Source organism: Artemia sp. Qi Xiang Cuo, chromosome 3, assembly GCF_049724085.1.
Source record: "Artemia sp. Qi Xiang Cuo chromosome 3, ASM4972408v1, whole genome shotgun sequence".
NCBI lineage: Eukaryota > Metazoa > Arthropoda > Branchiopoda > Anostraca > Artemiidae > Artemia > Artemia sp. Qi Xiang Cuo.
The window spans coordinates 49,032,261-49,045,299 of record NC_142796.1 but is presented as its reverse complement, the minus strand read 5'-3'; the positions used below and the strand labels follow the sequence as shown (position 1 = coordinate 49,045,299).

At 36.5% G+C, this 13,039-nt stretch overlaps 1 protein-coding gene across 1 annotated transcript in view; it reads right to left on the bottom strand.

The window, feature by feature from the left end:
- The window catches only part of Actbeta (inhibin subunit beta), a 78,821-nt gene that overhangs the window by 9,051 nt on the left and 56,731 nt on the right, over window positions 1-13,039 (bottom strand). Inside the window, exon 3 of the mRNA XM_089086199.1 lies at window positions 3,946-3,949. Coding sequence (XP_088942325.1) covers window positions 3,946-3,949 — 4 coding nt within the window. The remainder of the gene's footprint in view (window positions 1-3,945; window positions 3,950-13,039) is intronic.

Sequence of the window (13,039 nt, the reverse complement as noted above, 5' to 3'; positions counted from 1 at the left end):
GCACGAGCTTTGCTTGTGTACGCTCCATTGCACTTTTTCCACTTTTTACAGTCCCATTTTGTTCAAAATTTAACGAAGGTTTCCTTTGTGACTGGCTCAAAATTGAAATTACTCCATGCATTGCAATTTGGTAATTTAAACCAGACTGCGACCTTGTGCTCTTAATACACGCCATTTTAAAGATTCTAGAAAATCCAAACGTCATGTCTTAGTTGTCCTCAAAATAGCTTTAGACTTGGCTGACCATAACACCTTGATTGATTTATTGCTAAATAGCTTTGAACTTGGTCCCCTTTTACTAGATACTTGAATATTATCCCTCTCATTTAGATCACAAAGGAAAAATATAAAAATATTTTCTTTGAACCTCTCCCTATTTACTGCGGAATTTCACAAGGAACTTTATCGGAACCACTTTTATTGCTAGATGTGCAGCTTTTCAGTGCACTTGGCGGAAAATTGTGTCGGTCCAGAAGCGTTCGCTCAAGATCATTTACAAGGAGGGTAAAATTCCATACTCCTTATAGCCAGGCGCCTTAAAACCTTAAATGAAAGGAGTGATAGCATTTGCTTGCACTTTGGCAAGTTCACCATTTCTAATACCTGTACTAGGGATATTTTCCGTGATTTTCAAAACCCTATTGGACCCTGTTCCCCCACCTAGCCTTCTCACCAGTCAACTTAGTCGCTGATCCCCGCTATTACCGAGAGGTTCGAAAGAGCTTCATCCTCTCTATCATGGAGCACCTTAGTAATTTCTGATATCTGCTCTAGAACAAATTAGGGATCTTTCGTCTCTTTTTTGGTTGTTGTCGTGTTATCACAATAATTATTACCACATTTTATACTGTCAATTCTTTTTGGCTCCTTTGTGACGGATTTCTAGCTGTAGTTTTATTTTATTTTGAGTTCTATTTTTTACTATAGTTTTTTTGACATGATCCTTTTTTTTCTAGTTATCAATGTTTCTAATTCTTGCTCTTATTCCTAATGATTTTTCACTAGTTTAATGATTATGATTATAACTGTTCCGATTTTGATATTATTTGACTTGAAACGGAGGACAAATCAAATCAAGGGGCTATACATCTAATAGACGTCCTAAGCAAAGTTAAAGAGTACAGTAAAGAAAAAGTTCAACTTAGGCAAAAGACAACTGGAAAACTAAAATTAGAACCAAAATTACTTTAAGCAATGCTACTCTACTTTTTTTTTTGCTGACGACCAGTGGTGTCAATAGGGGGTTTTCCCTCCCTCAATTTTATAATCCCCCCCCTAGATTTTGAAAAATACCTTTTTTACTGGTATTGTCGGTGGAAAATGACTTATTTACTTTTTTACTGAAGAGTCCAAAAAAACACTGATTTAAGCTCCTGGAGTTTAAAAAAATACATTTTAACCCCCCCCCCCATCCATATAGAAAAGACGCCACAGGTGAGGACGGCTAATAGATGTATAGCCGACACATTCAATTAGTTCTCTTGTACGGTTCAATGTCTATAAGAATTTTCTCGTTGAATTATTCTCTTTATTGATTGTAGGAGTAAAGAACCCCTTGCAATATGCTAAAGTCTACTTGACTAACGAAATTAATAGGAAAACGTCAAGGAAAGAAGTGTAGCAGGCAAAAAATTGCGAAGAAGGGCGTTAGACGGGTTCTTTAATTTTCCGCCTGTTTTCGATCCAGCGAAAGATAGTGCAATGTAGTACTAGACATTACTATTTGCATAAGTAGTTAAGAGCTGTTTTTGAGATTTTCACATCAAGGCCAAGATGTTTGAAGCTTTGTATGTCAGACATTCCATTTCTAAGTCATAATATCAGCTAATTTTTGTCGATATGGTTGCTCTGATGGTGTTTGATTAAAGTAGTCATAATCACTGTCCAGCTTACCAGGTACCACCAGGGAGGGTTCAGATAGCAATTGTTTCCTATTGACGAGGTCTCAAATTCTTACCTAATAAAAGGGGGAATTTTGTATTCTTTTTTCATAAGAAAGATCACGGATGCGTGTTTGTGATCGAGTTGAGCCAACCGTCATTGAAGATTGGAAGAAGGCTGTTTCGAACGAAAATCAAAGGCTCTTTGATATTTTTTCAATGACCAAAAGTGATTGGGCTGGAGCAAATACGAATTTTCGAAAAACTGCATTTTTCGGTATCTATTAGCCTACATTTAATTAAATGAAAAAAAAAAAATTTCAGCTGAAATTATAGAGCAACATTAAAACTTAAAACGAACAAAAATTGTTACTTATATGAGAGGGGTTTCCCCCTCCTCAGCACCTCGCTCTCCACACTAAAGTTTATTATTACTTAAAAAAACTTCTTATTGTTCTAATTAAAGGACCCTTGTGTTTCAGGAGTCGTTCTTAAAGAATTGGGATAGATTCAAACTTTAGCGTAAAGAGCGAGGAATTGTGGAGAGGCCAACCCCCTCATATACGTAATATTTTCTGTTCGTTTTAAGTTTTAACACTGCTCCTTACTTTTAGTTGAAAAACTTGTTTTTTTATTGAATTTCTGATTTTTTTTTAAATAATGCCAAGAAATCTGGCTCCACCTCCACGGAAAAATCCCCCTCTCCATGGAAATATTCTCTAGGCAATTCAAGCTCGGTGAAATCTCCACGCTTAAAACTGAGTCGGCAAAGAGAAAGCAAAACATACGAAAAGAATTTCGTACAGGAATCCTGACAAATTCCCCCAGCGGCAAATTTTACCTGAAAATTTCACCCCTTGGAAGCTTCCCTTTTCATGGAAAATTCTCCCCGTGGAAAATCCCCCTAACAGAAAATCCCTTCCCCCACCCAAAAAATGTATGAATACTTCCCGATTACAAATAATATACATAAACAATAGGCACATTTTATAACTTAAAGACCTGTCCCCATGGGATGTGAGGGTCACGCCATCTCCAAAGGCCTTTTAACTATGCTGATCAAAAGGGCTATCTCAGAATTTTGATCGGACGATTTCGGGAAAAAAGGGGCCTGGGAAGAGCCTAGTTACCCTCCAATTGTTTTGGTCGCTTAAAAAGGGAGCATAAACTTTATAATTCCGTTCAAATGATCCTTCTTCCGATATTCTAAGACTACTGGGTCAAAGCAATCACCCCTGAAAAAAAAAATAAACGCACATCCGTGATCTTTTTTCTGGCAAAAAATACAAAATTCCACATGATTACAGATAGGAGGTTTAAACCTCTTCAGAATGGTTCTCTGATACGCTAAATCTGATGGTGGGATTCCCAGTAAGATTATTTTACTTTTAGGGGGTGTGTCCTCCCTTTTTAAAAATAAGGCATATTTTCTCAGGGTCGTAGTCTTTGAAGTATAATACTAAACTTAATGAAACATATATATATTTGGAATCAGCATATTAAGTCGATTCTTCTGATATATCAATTGATATTAAAATTCCGTTTTTAAGAATTTAGGTTACTATTGAGCCACGTCGTGTCTTACTTACACTTCGTTACCACGAACTGTTCGATTATTCACATGAAATCATGGCATCACGAATGTCATGAATTACCGACTGTACCATGGAAAATTGGTAAATTTATCATTTTGTAGCGCCAATCTACGATTCTCTTAGATAAGATGACTTTGGCCAAAAATGACCAAATTCATATCGATTGATAATCCTATGATAGCCTATCGTTTCAATGGTACTGAAATTCTAATTAACAATTGAGAATATTTTCTTAAAATCACCATTAGATATTAACTACCGTTATTAGTTTAGCAATTTCTTTATAATCACGAGAAAGAAGAAATTTTCATATTAAATAGCATATTGTCAATGTCACACCAAGAGGTCATATTTAAAATTTTCACACTTCAGAGATAATTGCCAACAACTTTTTGCTAAGCTTTTGCAAAAGGAAGATCAGTTGACCAAGACAAGTTCACTGACACCTCGATATTTCTTTTCTACATTACCCTGCTGAAAGATAGAAAGTAATGTTATTGACATCATTTTCACAATTTCCCTGGGTATACACAAATTCTTCTGTCAGTAGAAGTGAAGTCCCCACCAGTCTCCCTTTTTTGGAGGAATTGTATGAATGCGATCACCTAAAATAGTACGACAATAAGAGGTGAGCTGTCATTACACTATACCCATATTACAGGCCTAGTAAAAAAGTAGTAACCATAGTGAAGGGAGGCGAAAGAGCCTTCATGGTTAAACAAAATTGAGTTGTGAAAAAGTCAAACTTTAGCGTAAAGATCGAGGCGTTGAGGAGGGGACAGCCCCTTTCATATACGGAATAATTTCTGTTTGTTTTAAGTTTTAACGTCGTTCCTTACTTTCAGTTTAAAAAAAAACTTGTTTTTTATTTAATTAGTTTTAAGCTTCATTTAACAGCGTTTATTCATGTTAGGCTAGATAGAATGTTAGACCGATGTATTGCTGTGCATCAGATGTGGACGAGAAGGGCTATTGGATTTTTATGTGAGTGGAGGGGGAGGGTCTGATGCCTCAAAAATTGTATGTTAAGGCCCAAAATTTCACTGAGTATTCGGATGGACATATTAAGAGATAGGGACGTTTATGATTTCCTCCTTCGCCTCCCTTCACTATGGTTACTACTTTTTTACTAGGCCTGTAATATGGGTATAGTGTAATGACAGCTCACCTCTTATTGTCGTACTATTTTAGGTGATCGCATTTTTTTAATTTAATTTTTGAACGTTTTTGAATTAATGTAGGTTTTGATTTTGGCTCACCGTACATGAATAATTAAAAAAAATTGAATATGAATTTTACTTTTATTTAGTTAAATGGCTGTCTCGAAACCTGTTTAATTATATTTACGAACGTTTTTATTAGAAATAATTACACGTTACTTACTAATTAAGTTATGCAAAAACCTTCAATATCCCTATATTTTAATACTTACATTAAAGGTTTTACCCCCTAGTCAACACCTTACTCTTTAAAGTAAAGTTTAATTTGTGTTACGATGCTTTCAAAATGACCCCTTAATCACAAATGCCTTTAAATAAAATAAATAGCTCTTATGAAAGTACTAAATAATCTTTGGCTTAAAGAGCGAGGTATTGACTAGGGGATGAACCCAATCATATACGTAATGTTTTCTGTCGTTTTAAGTTTTGATGTGGCTCCTTACTTTCAGTTAAAAACTTGTTTTTTTATATATAATTCTGATCCTTTTTAATAATGCTGGGAAATCCGGTGCCCCCTTCATAGCAATGTCCCTTCTCCCATGAAAAATCCCTTCATGGTAAGATCCTCCCACATAACCCCGACCCACTCCCCCCCCCCCTACCCGAAAAAATCCCCTCTGAAAACGTCTGTATACTTCCCAATAACCAATACTATATGTTAATATTGGGTAAAGTTCCTAACTTTCAACCCTCCTCCCGAGGATTTTGGGGGATTAAGTCATCCTAAAAGATATAGTTACCATATTTTTGACCATGCTGAAAAAAATGGCTATCTCAAAATTTTGATCGGGTGACTTTGGGAAACAAATGAGCGTGGGAGGGGGCCTAGTTGCCCTCCATTTTTTTGGTCACTTAAAAAGGGCACTAGAACTTTTAATTTCCGTTCGAATGAGTCATCCCACGATTTTCTAGGACCACTGGGTCGATACGATCACCCCTGGTGAAAAAAAAACAAACAAACAAAAAAACAAATAAACACGCATCCGTGATCTTTCTTCTGGCAAAAAATGCAAAATTCCACATTTTTGTAGATAGGAGCTTGAAAAATCCACAGCAGGGTTCTCTGATACGCTGAATATGATGGTGTGATTTTCATTAGGGTTCTATAACTTTTAGGGGATATTTTCCCCTTTTTTCGAAAATCAGCCAAATTTTCTCAGGCGCGTAACTAGCGTAATTGATAATTAGGACTAAACTTGATAGAGCTTATATATTGGAAATCACTATTAAGATATGATTCTTTTGATGTATCTATTGAAATTAAAGTTTCATTTTCTGCAGTTTTGGCTACCATTGAGACGGGTCGCTCCTTACTTACAATTCGTTATCAAGAACTGTTTGATTACCTATGTTAGCTGTTTATTCTGTATCACTGCGCGGGAGTGCAACTTCTGGGACAGGGATGCTATATATATATATATATATATATATATATATATATATATATATATATATATATATATATATATATATATATATATATATATATATATATATATATATATATATATATATATATATATATATATATAGATATAGATATATATATATATATATATATATATATATATATATATATATATATATATATATATATATATATATATATATATATATATATATATATATATATATATATATATATATATATATATATATATATATATATATATATATAGTTTTAAATAGTTCTAATTCTTTTGGCTATTTCATAATTTTCAATCGATTACAATTTGGCAATCTGTCCGCCGAAATTATTGTTTTGCATCACAAAACGGTAGAAAACGTCACTTTCCTTTGGTACGATCTGTTCTGCTACTTTAGCTCATTCACTATGCAGCTAACTTATTTGACGAAAAAACCAGAGTAGCAGTCTAAGGACAATCCAAGAGGGTGCGATTGTGCTTGGAGTCTATTGATTCCTTAGGACCAATTCAAATGCATCTTTAGATTGACATATAATTCTAGACACATTCATTGTTTAGCAATCATACTTTGCTCCCTCTGTTTAGCCAGCCTTGGTTGTATCATGTCAACGATTATAGAAATTAATGTCAAACTAGACGCATCAATTAGCACCAATTATTCTCTTGCAAAAAACAAAACAAAAACAAACAAAAATCCCTTCATTGGAAGGGGGTGAAAACGCACCCCCCCCCCCCCGAAACTCTCAAAATCCAAATTTCTTTGCACTTTTTATTGAAATAATCAAATAAAATGTTTGATTTATTGTTGCCCCCTCCCCCTTCAAATGGCATAAATTCATGACAATTTGAGGAGGAAGTAAAATGTTTTTGAGAAAATCTAGGGGGGGGGGATCTTTTCAGTTGTTTTTTTCAATGACAGTACCAAAAAAAATGCATTATTTAAAGAAAATAAACCAAAAACACAGTATTTTCCATAGTCTAGAGGTGACAAAAAATCTCGGAGGCTTGCATTCCCCCTGCTCTTCAATTTACACGACTGCACCCTCCCCCCCCCTCAACCCAAATAAAAACCTTCGTAAATGTTTAATTCAAGGCGAGACGTCATTATTTCGGAAACATAACTCCCTACCAAAAACATTCCCATTTTGGAACTTCCGTCGTTTAACCAAAATCAGTATATACCCGAGGACTGTAAACAAGGGCACCGATTAGGGGAGGGGGCAAGGAAACAGATGTTCTCCTATTGATTTTGAAAAACACCTTTTGATATTTTAATAAAAAGCTAAGAAAATCCTTTCCCCTTATATTTTCGTGAATTGGCGCACTGACAGCAAAATCTGTAAACAAAGTACAAAAATAGAAATAACTTTTAAACATACTGCCATAATCCAAGCTGTAGCTTTATTGATAGAATTTACTACTTTGTATGACATAATTTACAGCATAAGACACATGACGTTTGGCAAAGACTCAATGACTATACTATTACAGATGGGTACAGGAAGTTACGGGGGAGTGGCTAGACAGGATACTTGATGATTAGCTTGAATCATCATTCACACTGTCGGCAACTATTTCTTTTTATATGCGGTTAAGCCCCTTCTTGATATGCTTAATAAGGGTCGTAAGGATTTTGCGCTTCAGAAAGCTTACACAAAGATTGCGGAAAGTAAAGGTACTTATGCATTATATGGTACTCACCGCTATATACTGTATAGGAAAATACTGAAGGAAACCAGTGAAACGGGTATTTGCAATAGATAAATGGATTGCAAAGCGTGGTTTCTCATTGCGTTTACAATAAGTAAACAGTTGTTTTTTGGGGCTTAGGGGGGAAAAAGGTACCTAGGTTAGGTTACGTATTTGATATATGCTATGCTTTACCCCCCCCCCCTAATGTGCAAATATATAGCCCAAATTTGTGGTTCCTAAACTATTATATTTTCATCCTATTTTATTTTATTTAGTTAGCATTAACCAAACATGACTTCTTTCGTGAGTACCATATAATGCATAAGTACCAAAGTAAATTTAGCTTATTTCACGCATGAGGTGGTCAGAAGAGACCAAGCTTCTTCTCTGCTTTATTGATCCACTTATAATTAAACGTAATTATAGAGACAACCATGCATTCCTCTCCATCTGAACCATTCTGAGCCAGTAGAATAGCATTGCAACAATACTAAAATGAATAAGAAAATTGGAAAGATGTTCTATTTTAGCATATTTTTAATTAATTTCTGTTCGTTTTATATTAACATAGTCTTTTACAGGGGAAAAAAATAATACTTTAAATCTTTTCGTTTTTTTAAGAATTTATAGTTTGGCCTGCTATTTGTATGCTGGAGAAAATTTTTCAGCAATTTTTAACAACATACATTGCCCTTTTAAAAATCTGGACAAAAATAGTAGTGTTTAATTGAGTTTCATAACTTCTCTAGTTGACCTGAAATAGAGATCTGGATACCACTCACAAAAAAAGCTGTTTACTTTCTTTGATAGCTTGGATACATTTACGCTATTTTGATTTGGTTAAATTTTAAGAGCAGAAATAGCCATGAGAGTTTGAACATAATACCCTCAGTCGTTCTTGGGATACTGCTGAGATGCCTTATTGCGAATTAGCATTAACACAGTGCATTTTGATTTAATTTTATGGTAACATTTAGTTTTTAAACATGAGGATAAATGGGTGGGTGGGCGTGAGAGGGGGATTAGTTTCCCACTAATCACTTTTGACTATTATAAAGGGCATCAGCCCTTTCTATTTTCAATCGAACGAGCCCTTTTCCAAGTTTCTACGACAACTCCTTCGATACGAAGTGCCCTGGTCTAAACAACAACAACAACAAGAAAATAATACATTATACCCATATCGATCTTTACTATAAAACTGTTGAGCCTTCCAATCACTTTCGACTATTAAAAAGGACACTAGGCCTTTTGATTTCCAATCAAATGAGCCCTTTTTGAGTTTCTGCAACAACACTTTCTATAACCACCTTATATGCCCCCAGGGCATAAATTAAAGCCCTAATCCTATGGGCTTTGAGGGTGGTTGTCATCCTCTAAGATCTAATTTCCAGAACTTTCAACTACGTTAAACAAAATGGCTGTCTCATAATTTTGATTGGATGTGTTTGAGTAAATGATGGGCGTGAGAGGGGCGTTAGTCGGTCTCCAATCACTATCAACTATTAAAAAAGGCACTAGCCCTTTCAATTTCCAATCAAATGAGCCCTTTTGAAGTTTCTACGACAACGCTTTCAATAAAAACGCTTGCCCCCAGGGCATAACTTACAACCCTTGCCCTGAGGGATGGGGAGGGGGGGTTCTCATCCTCAAAGACCTACTTTCCAGAGCTTACTATTACGTTGAACAAAATGGCTATCTGAAAATTTTGATTGGATGTGTTTGGGGGAATGGGTGGGGGGTGAGAGGGGTTTTAGTTACCCTCCAATACCTTTCAACTATTAAAAAGGGCACTAGCCCTCTCAATTTCCAATTGAATGAGTCCCTTTTGAAGTTTTTACGACAACTCTATCTATAAGAACCTTATAAATACCCAGGGAATACGTTACAACCTTTGCCCTGGGGGCTCTAGGGGGTTAGTCATGCTCAAATACATAGTTTTAAGAATTTTCAACTACGCTGAACAAAATGGCTCTTTCAAAACTTGGATTGAACGTTTTTGGGGAAATGATGGCGTGAGAGGGGGGTTAATTACTCTCCACTCACTTTTGACTATTAAAAAGGGCAATTTCAATTTCTAATCAAATGAGCCCTTTTTGAAATTTCTATAACAGCTTTCTTCATGAACCTTGTATCCCTCAAGAGAAAAACTTGCAACCCGAGGATTGAGAGCTCTGAGAGTGTTAGTATCCGGAAAAACCTAATCTACAGAATTTTCGACTAAGTTGAAGAAAATTGATATCTCGAAATTTTGTTTGGATGTGTTTGGAGAAATAGGGGGTGTGAAAGAGGGGTTAGTTGCCCTTAAATCACTTTCGACTATTAAAAGGATACTAGCCTTTTCAATTTCCAATTGAATGAGCCCTTTTTGAAGTTTCTGCAACATCGTTTTCTGTAAACAGCTTATATTCCCCCATGGTATAACTTACAACCCTTGCTCTGAGGGCTGTGGGGGTGGAGGGGTTGTCATTCTTAAAGACCTAATTTCCAAAACTTTCAACTACGTCGAATAAAATGGCTATCTAAAAATTTTGATTGGATGTGTTTGGGGAAAAGGTGGGCGTGAGGGGGAAGGGGTGGTTAGTTGCCCTCAAATCACTTTCGAAACTATTAAAAAGGCCACTAGCCCTTTGAATTTCCAATCGAATGAGCCCTTTTTCAAGTTTCTACGACAAAGATTTCAATAAAAACTTTAATAAAACAATCAAAAACTCAACAGGTATTTGTAACTGCGGAGCTTAAGTTTAAAATGGTCTTTACTTTTCTTTGAAAAACTTATTTTTCGGAGTTTTTTTTTAAATTAATTTGTAGTAAGGTCTATTAGAAAGCTTTATCAACAATTCTAAGCTGTATCAACAATACCTAAATAGTGAACAGAGGTTGAAAAAATGTATTGGGGTTGTGGGGTGGGATTGATCTTCGCTTTGTAATATGGGAACTGGAGTTCCGACTCAGCTGGAGCAAACCACTACAGGCCCAGAACTTGATTTGACCAATGAGAATATTCGAAAGAGTATCCATAATAAGTCAATCAAGAAGAAGAACGAACTTCAATCCACCGTTTCCAGAGGACACTCTCATAGCCGCTTGACTGTTATAACTAGATGAGGCCGAATAAGTTGAAAATTTTCTATCTGAACTAGTCAGAGCTAGCCAATCAGATTATTATTAAACTTATCCACTGTGAAAGAAAAAATCTGAGTGGTAGCATTACTAAAAACCAAGGTTTGGATTAATTAAATGTCACTGTGAATGGTCCGTCAGCAAATGCTTGTAATTTTTTCTTCAGGCCAAAAATCTATAGAACCCACTGTTTGACAAAACTCTGTTGAAAAGTGATTTTACTCTACCCAATGTCAACCTTACTTTATCTGTTTGTCAGTGGAAATAGAAAATGTTCAAAAACGTGCTTCAAAAATAATACTGAGACCCTGCTAGAGCAACTACAAAAATACCTTTGAGGTTTTGAACTTGCCCACTACGTTCGTTCGACGATATGATCAAAAAGGAATTTCGGAAAAGCGATACTGTTAAACGTAAAGCATGGTTCTTTTCTCCCACCTTCCGCATTGATCAGCAAACTTCCCAGACATCAGAATAAGCGACTACCCGTCAAGTGCCGAACAAACAAATTTGCAAGTTCCTTTGCGCCGTCTTTTGTTAGTGCATTTAATGGGGAGATGGGTGGCGTAGGGGGCTAGGATTTCTGGATCCCTTTAGATTTTTGGCCTAGCCTGAAGTAGGAAAAACATCTTTCCTGGAGTATTTTCATCGAGAAGAACCTCTTTTTGGCAATGACAATGAAAAAATTAAAGACAAAACAAAAAAACAAACACATGACAACAAAAAGACAAGCGACTATCTTTTTTCGCGTTTTCTCTGCGATTGTGAAAGTAAAATTGTTTATTTTTGTGGACTAAGATAAATATTTAAATAGCCGTATAAATAATAAACAAGGTATACCCCAGATTATAATAAGAAAATAGTACACAACAACGAGATTAAGGGGTAATTCATCAATGTCTTCCTTGGCATTTAAGCCAACCAGCTTCCATTGCCATTGCTAATTAAGTTACAAATGGCTAATAACTTATATTGTCCCTACTTATCAAAAGTGAACTTGTGGGGTCTGGCATACAATCAATAAATACAACTGATTGCTGAAACTAACTTCGGGGGGTGCGGCTGGAGAACTGATTGCATAAATTTGTACTTCCAAATTTTCAGCAGTTAGCAACTACTAAGCTATGCAGATCTTAACTTAGCAATCATTGCTAAAGAACAATATAAATAATTTACACGTTGACTACGAGAGACTTTTCCGGAAAGTGTTTACAATGGGATGTATTTAGGATTATACCTGTCATCTCTACGACTAAAGAAAACTCTATGCCCCCCCCCCGTATCCCCATTACCAGGACCATACATACACACACACACACACACACACACACACACACACACACACACACACACACACACACACACACACACACACACACACACACACACACACACACACACACACACACACACACACACACACACACACACACACACACACACACACACACACACACACACACACACACACACACACACACACACACACACACACACACACACACACACACACACACACACACACACACACACACACACACACACACACACACACACACACACACACACACACACACACACACACACACACACACACACACACACACACACACACACACACACACACACACACACACACACACACACACACACACACACACACACACACACACACACACACACACACACACACACACACACACACACACACACACACACACACACACACACACACACACACACACACACACACACACACACACACACACACACACACACACACACACACACACACACACACACACACACACACACACACACACACACACACACACACACACACACACACACACACACACACACACACACACACACACACACACACACACACACACACACACACACACACACACACACACACACACACACACACACACACACACACACACACACACACACACACACACACACACACACACACACACACACACACACACACACAGTAAATTCAACTAATTGTTGTAACAAACTGCTAAGAGCGTGACTGGAGAGCTGATTGCAAGACGTTGCACCAACAAATCTGTTAAAAGACTTCCAGTCGT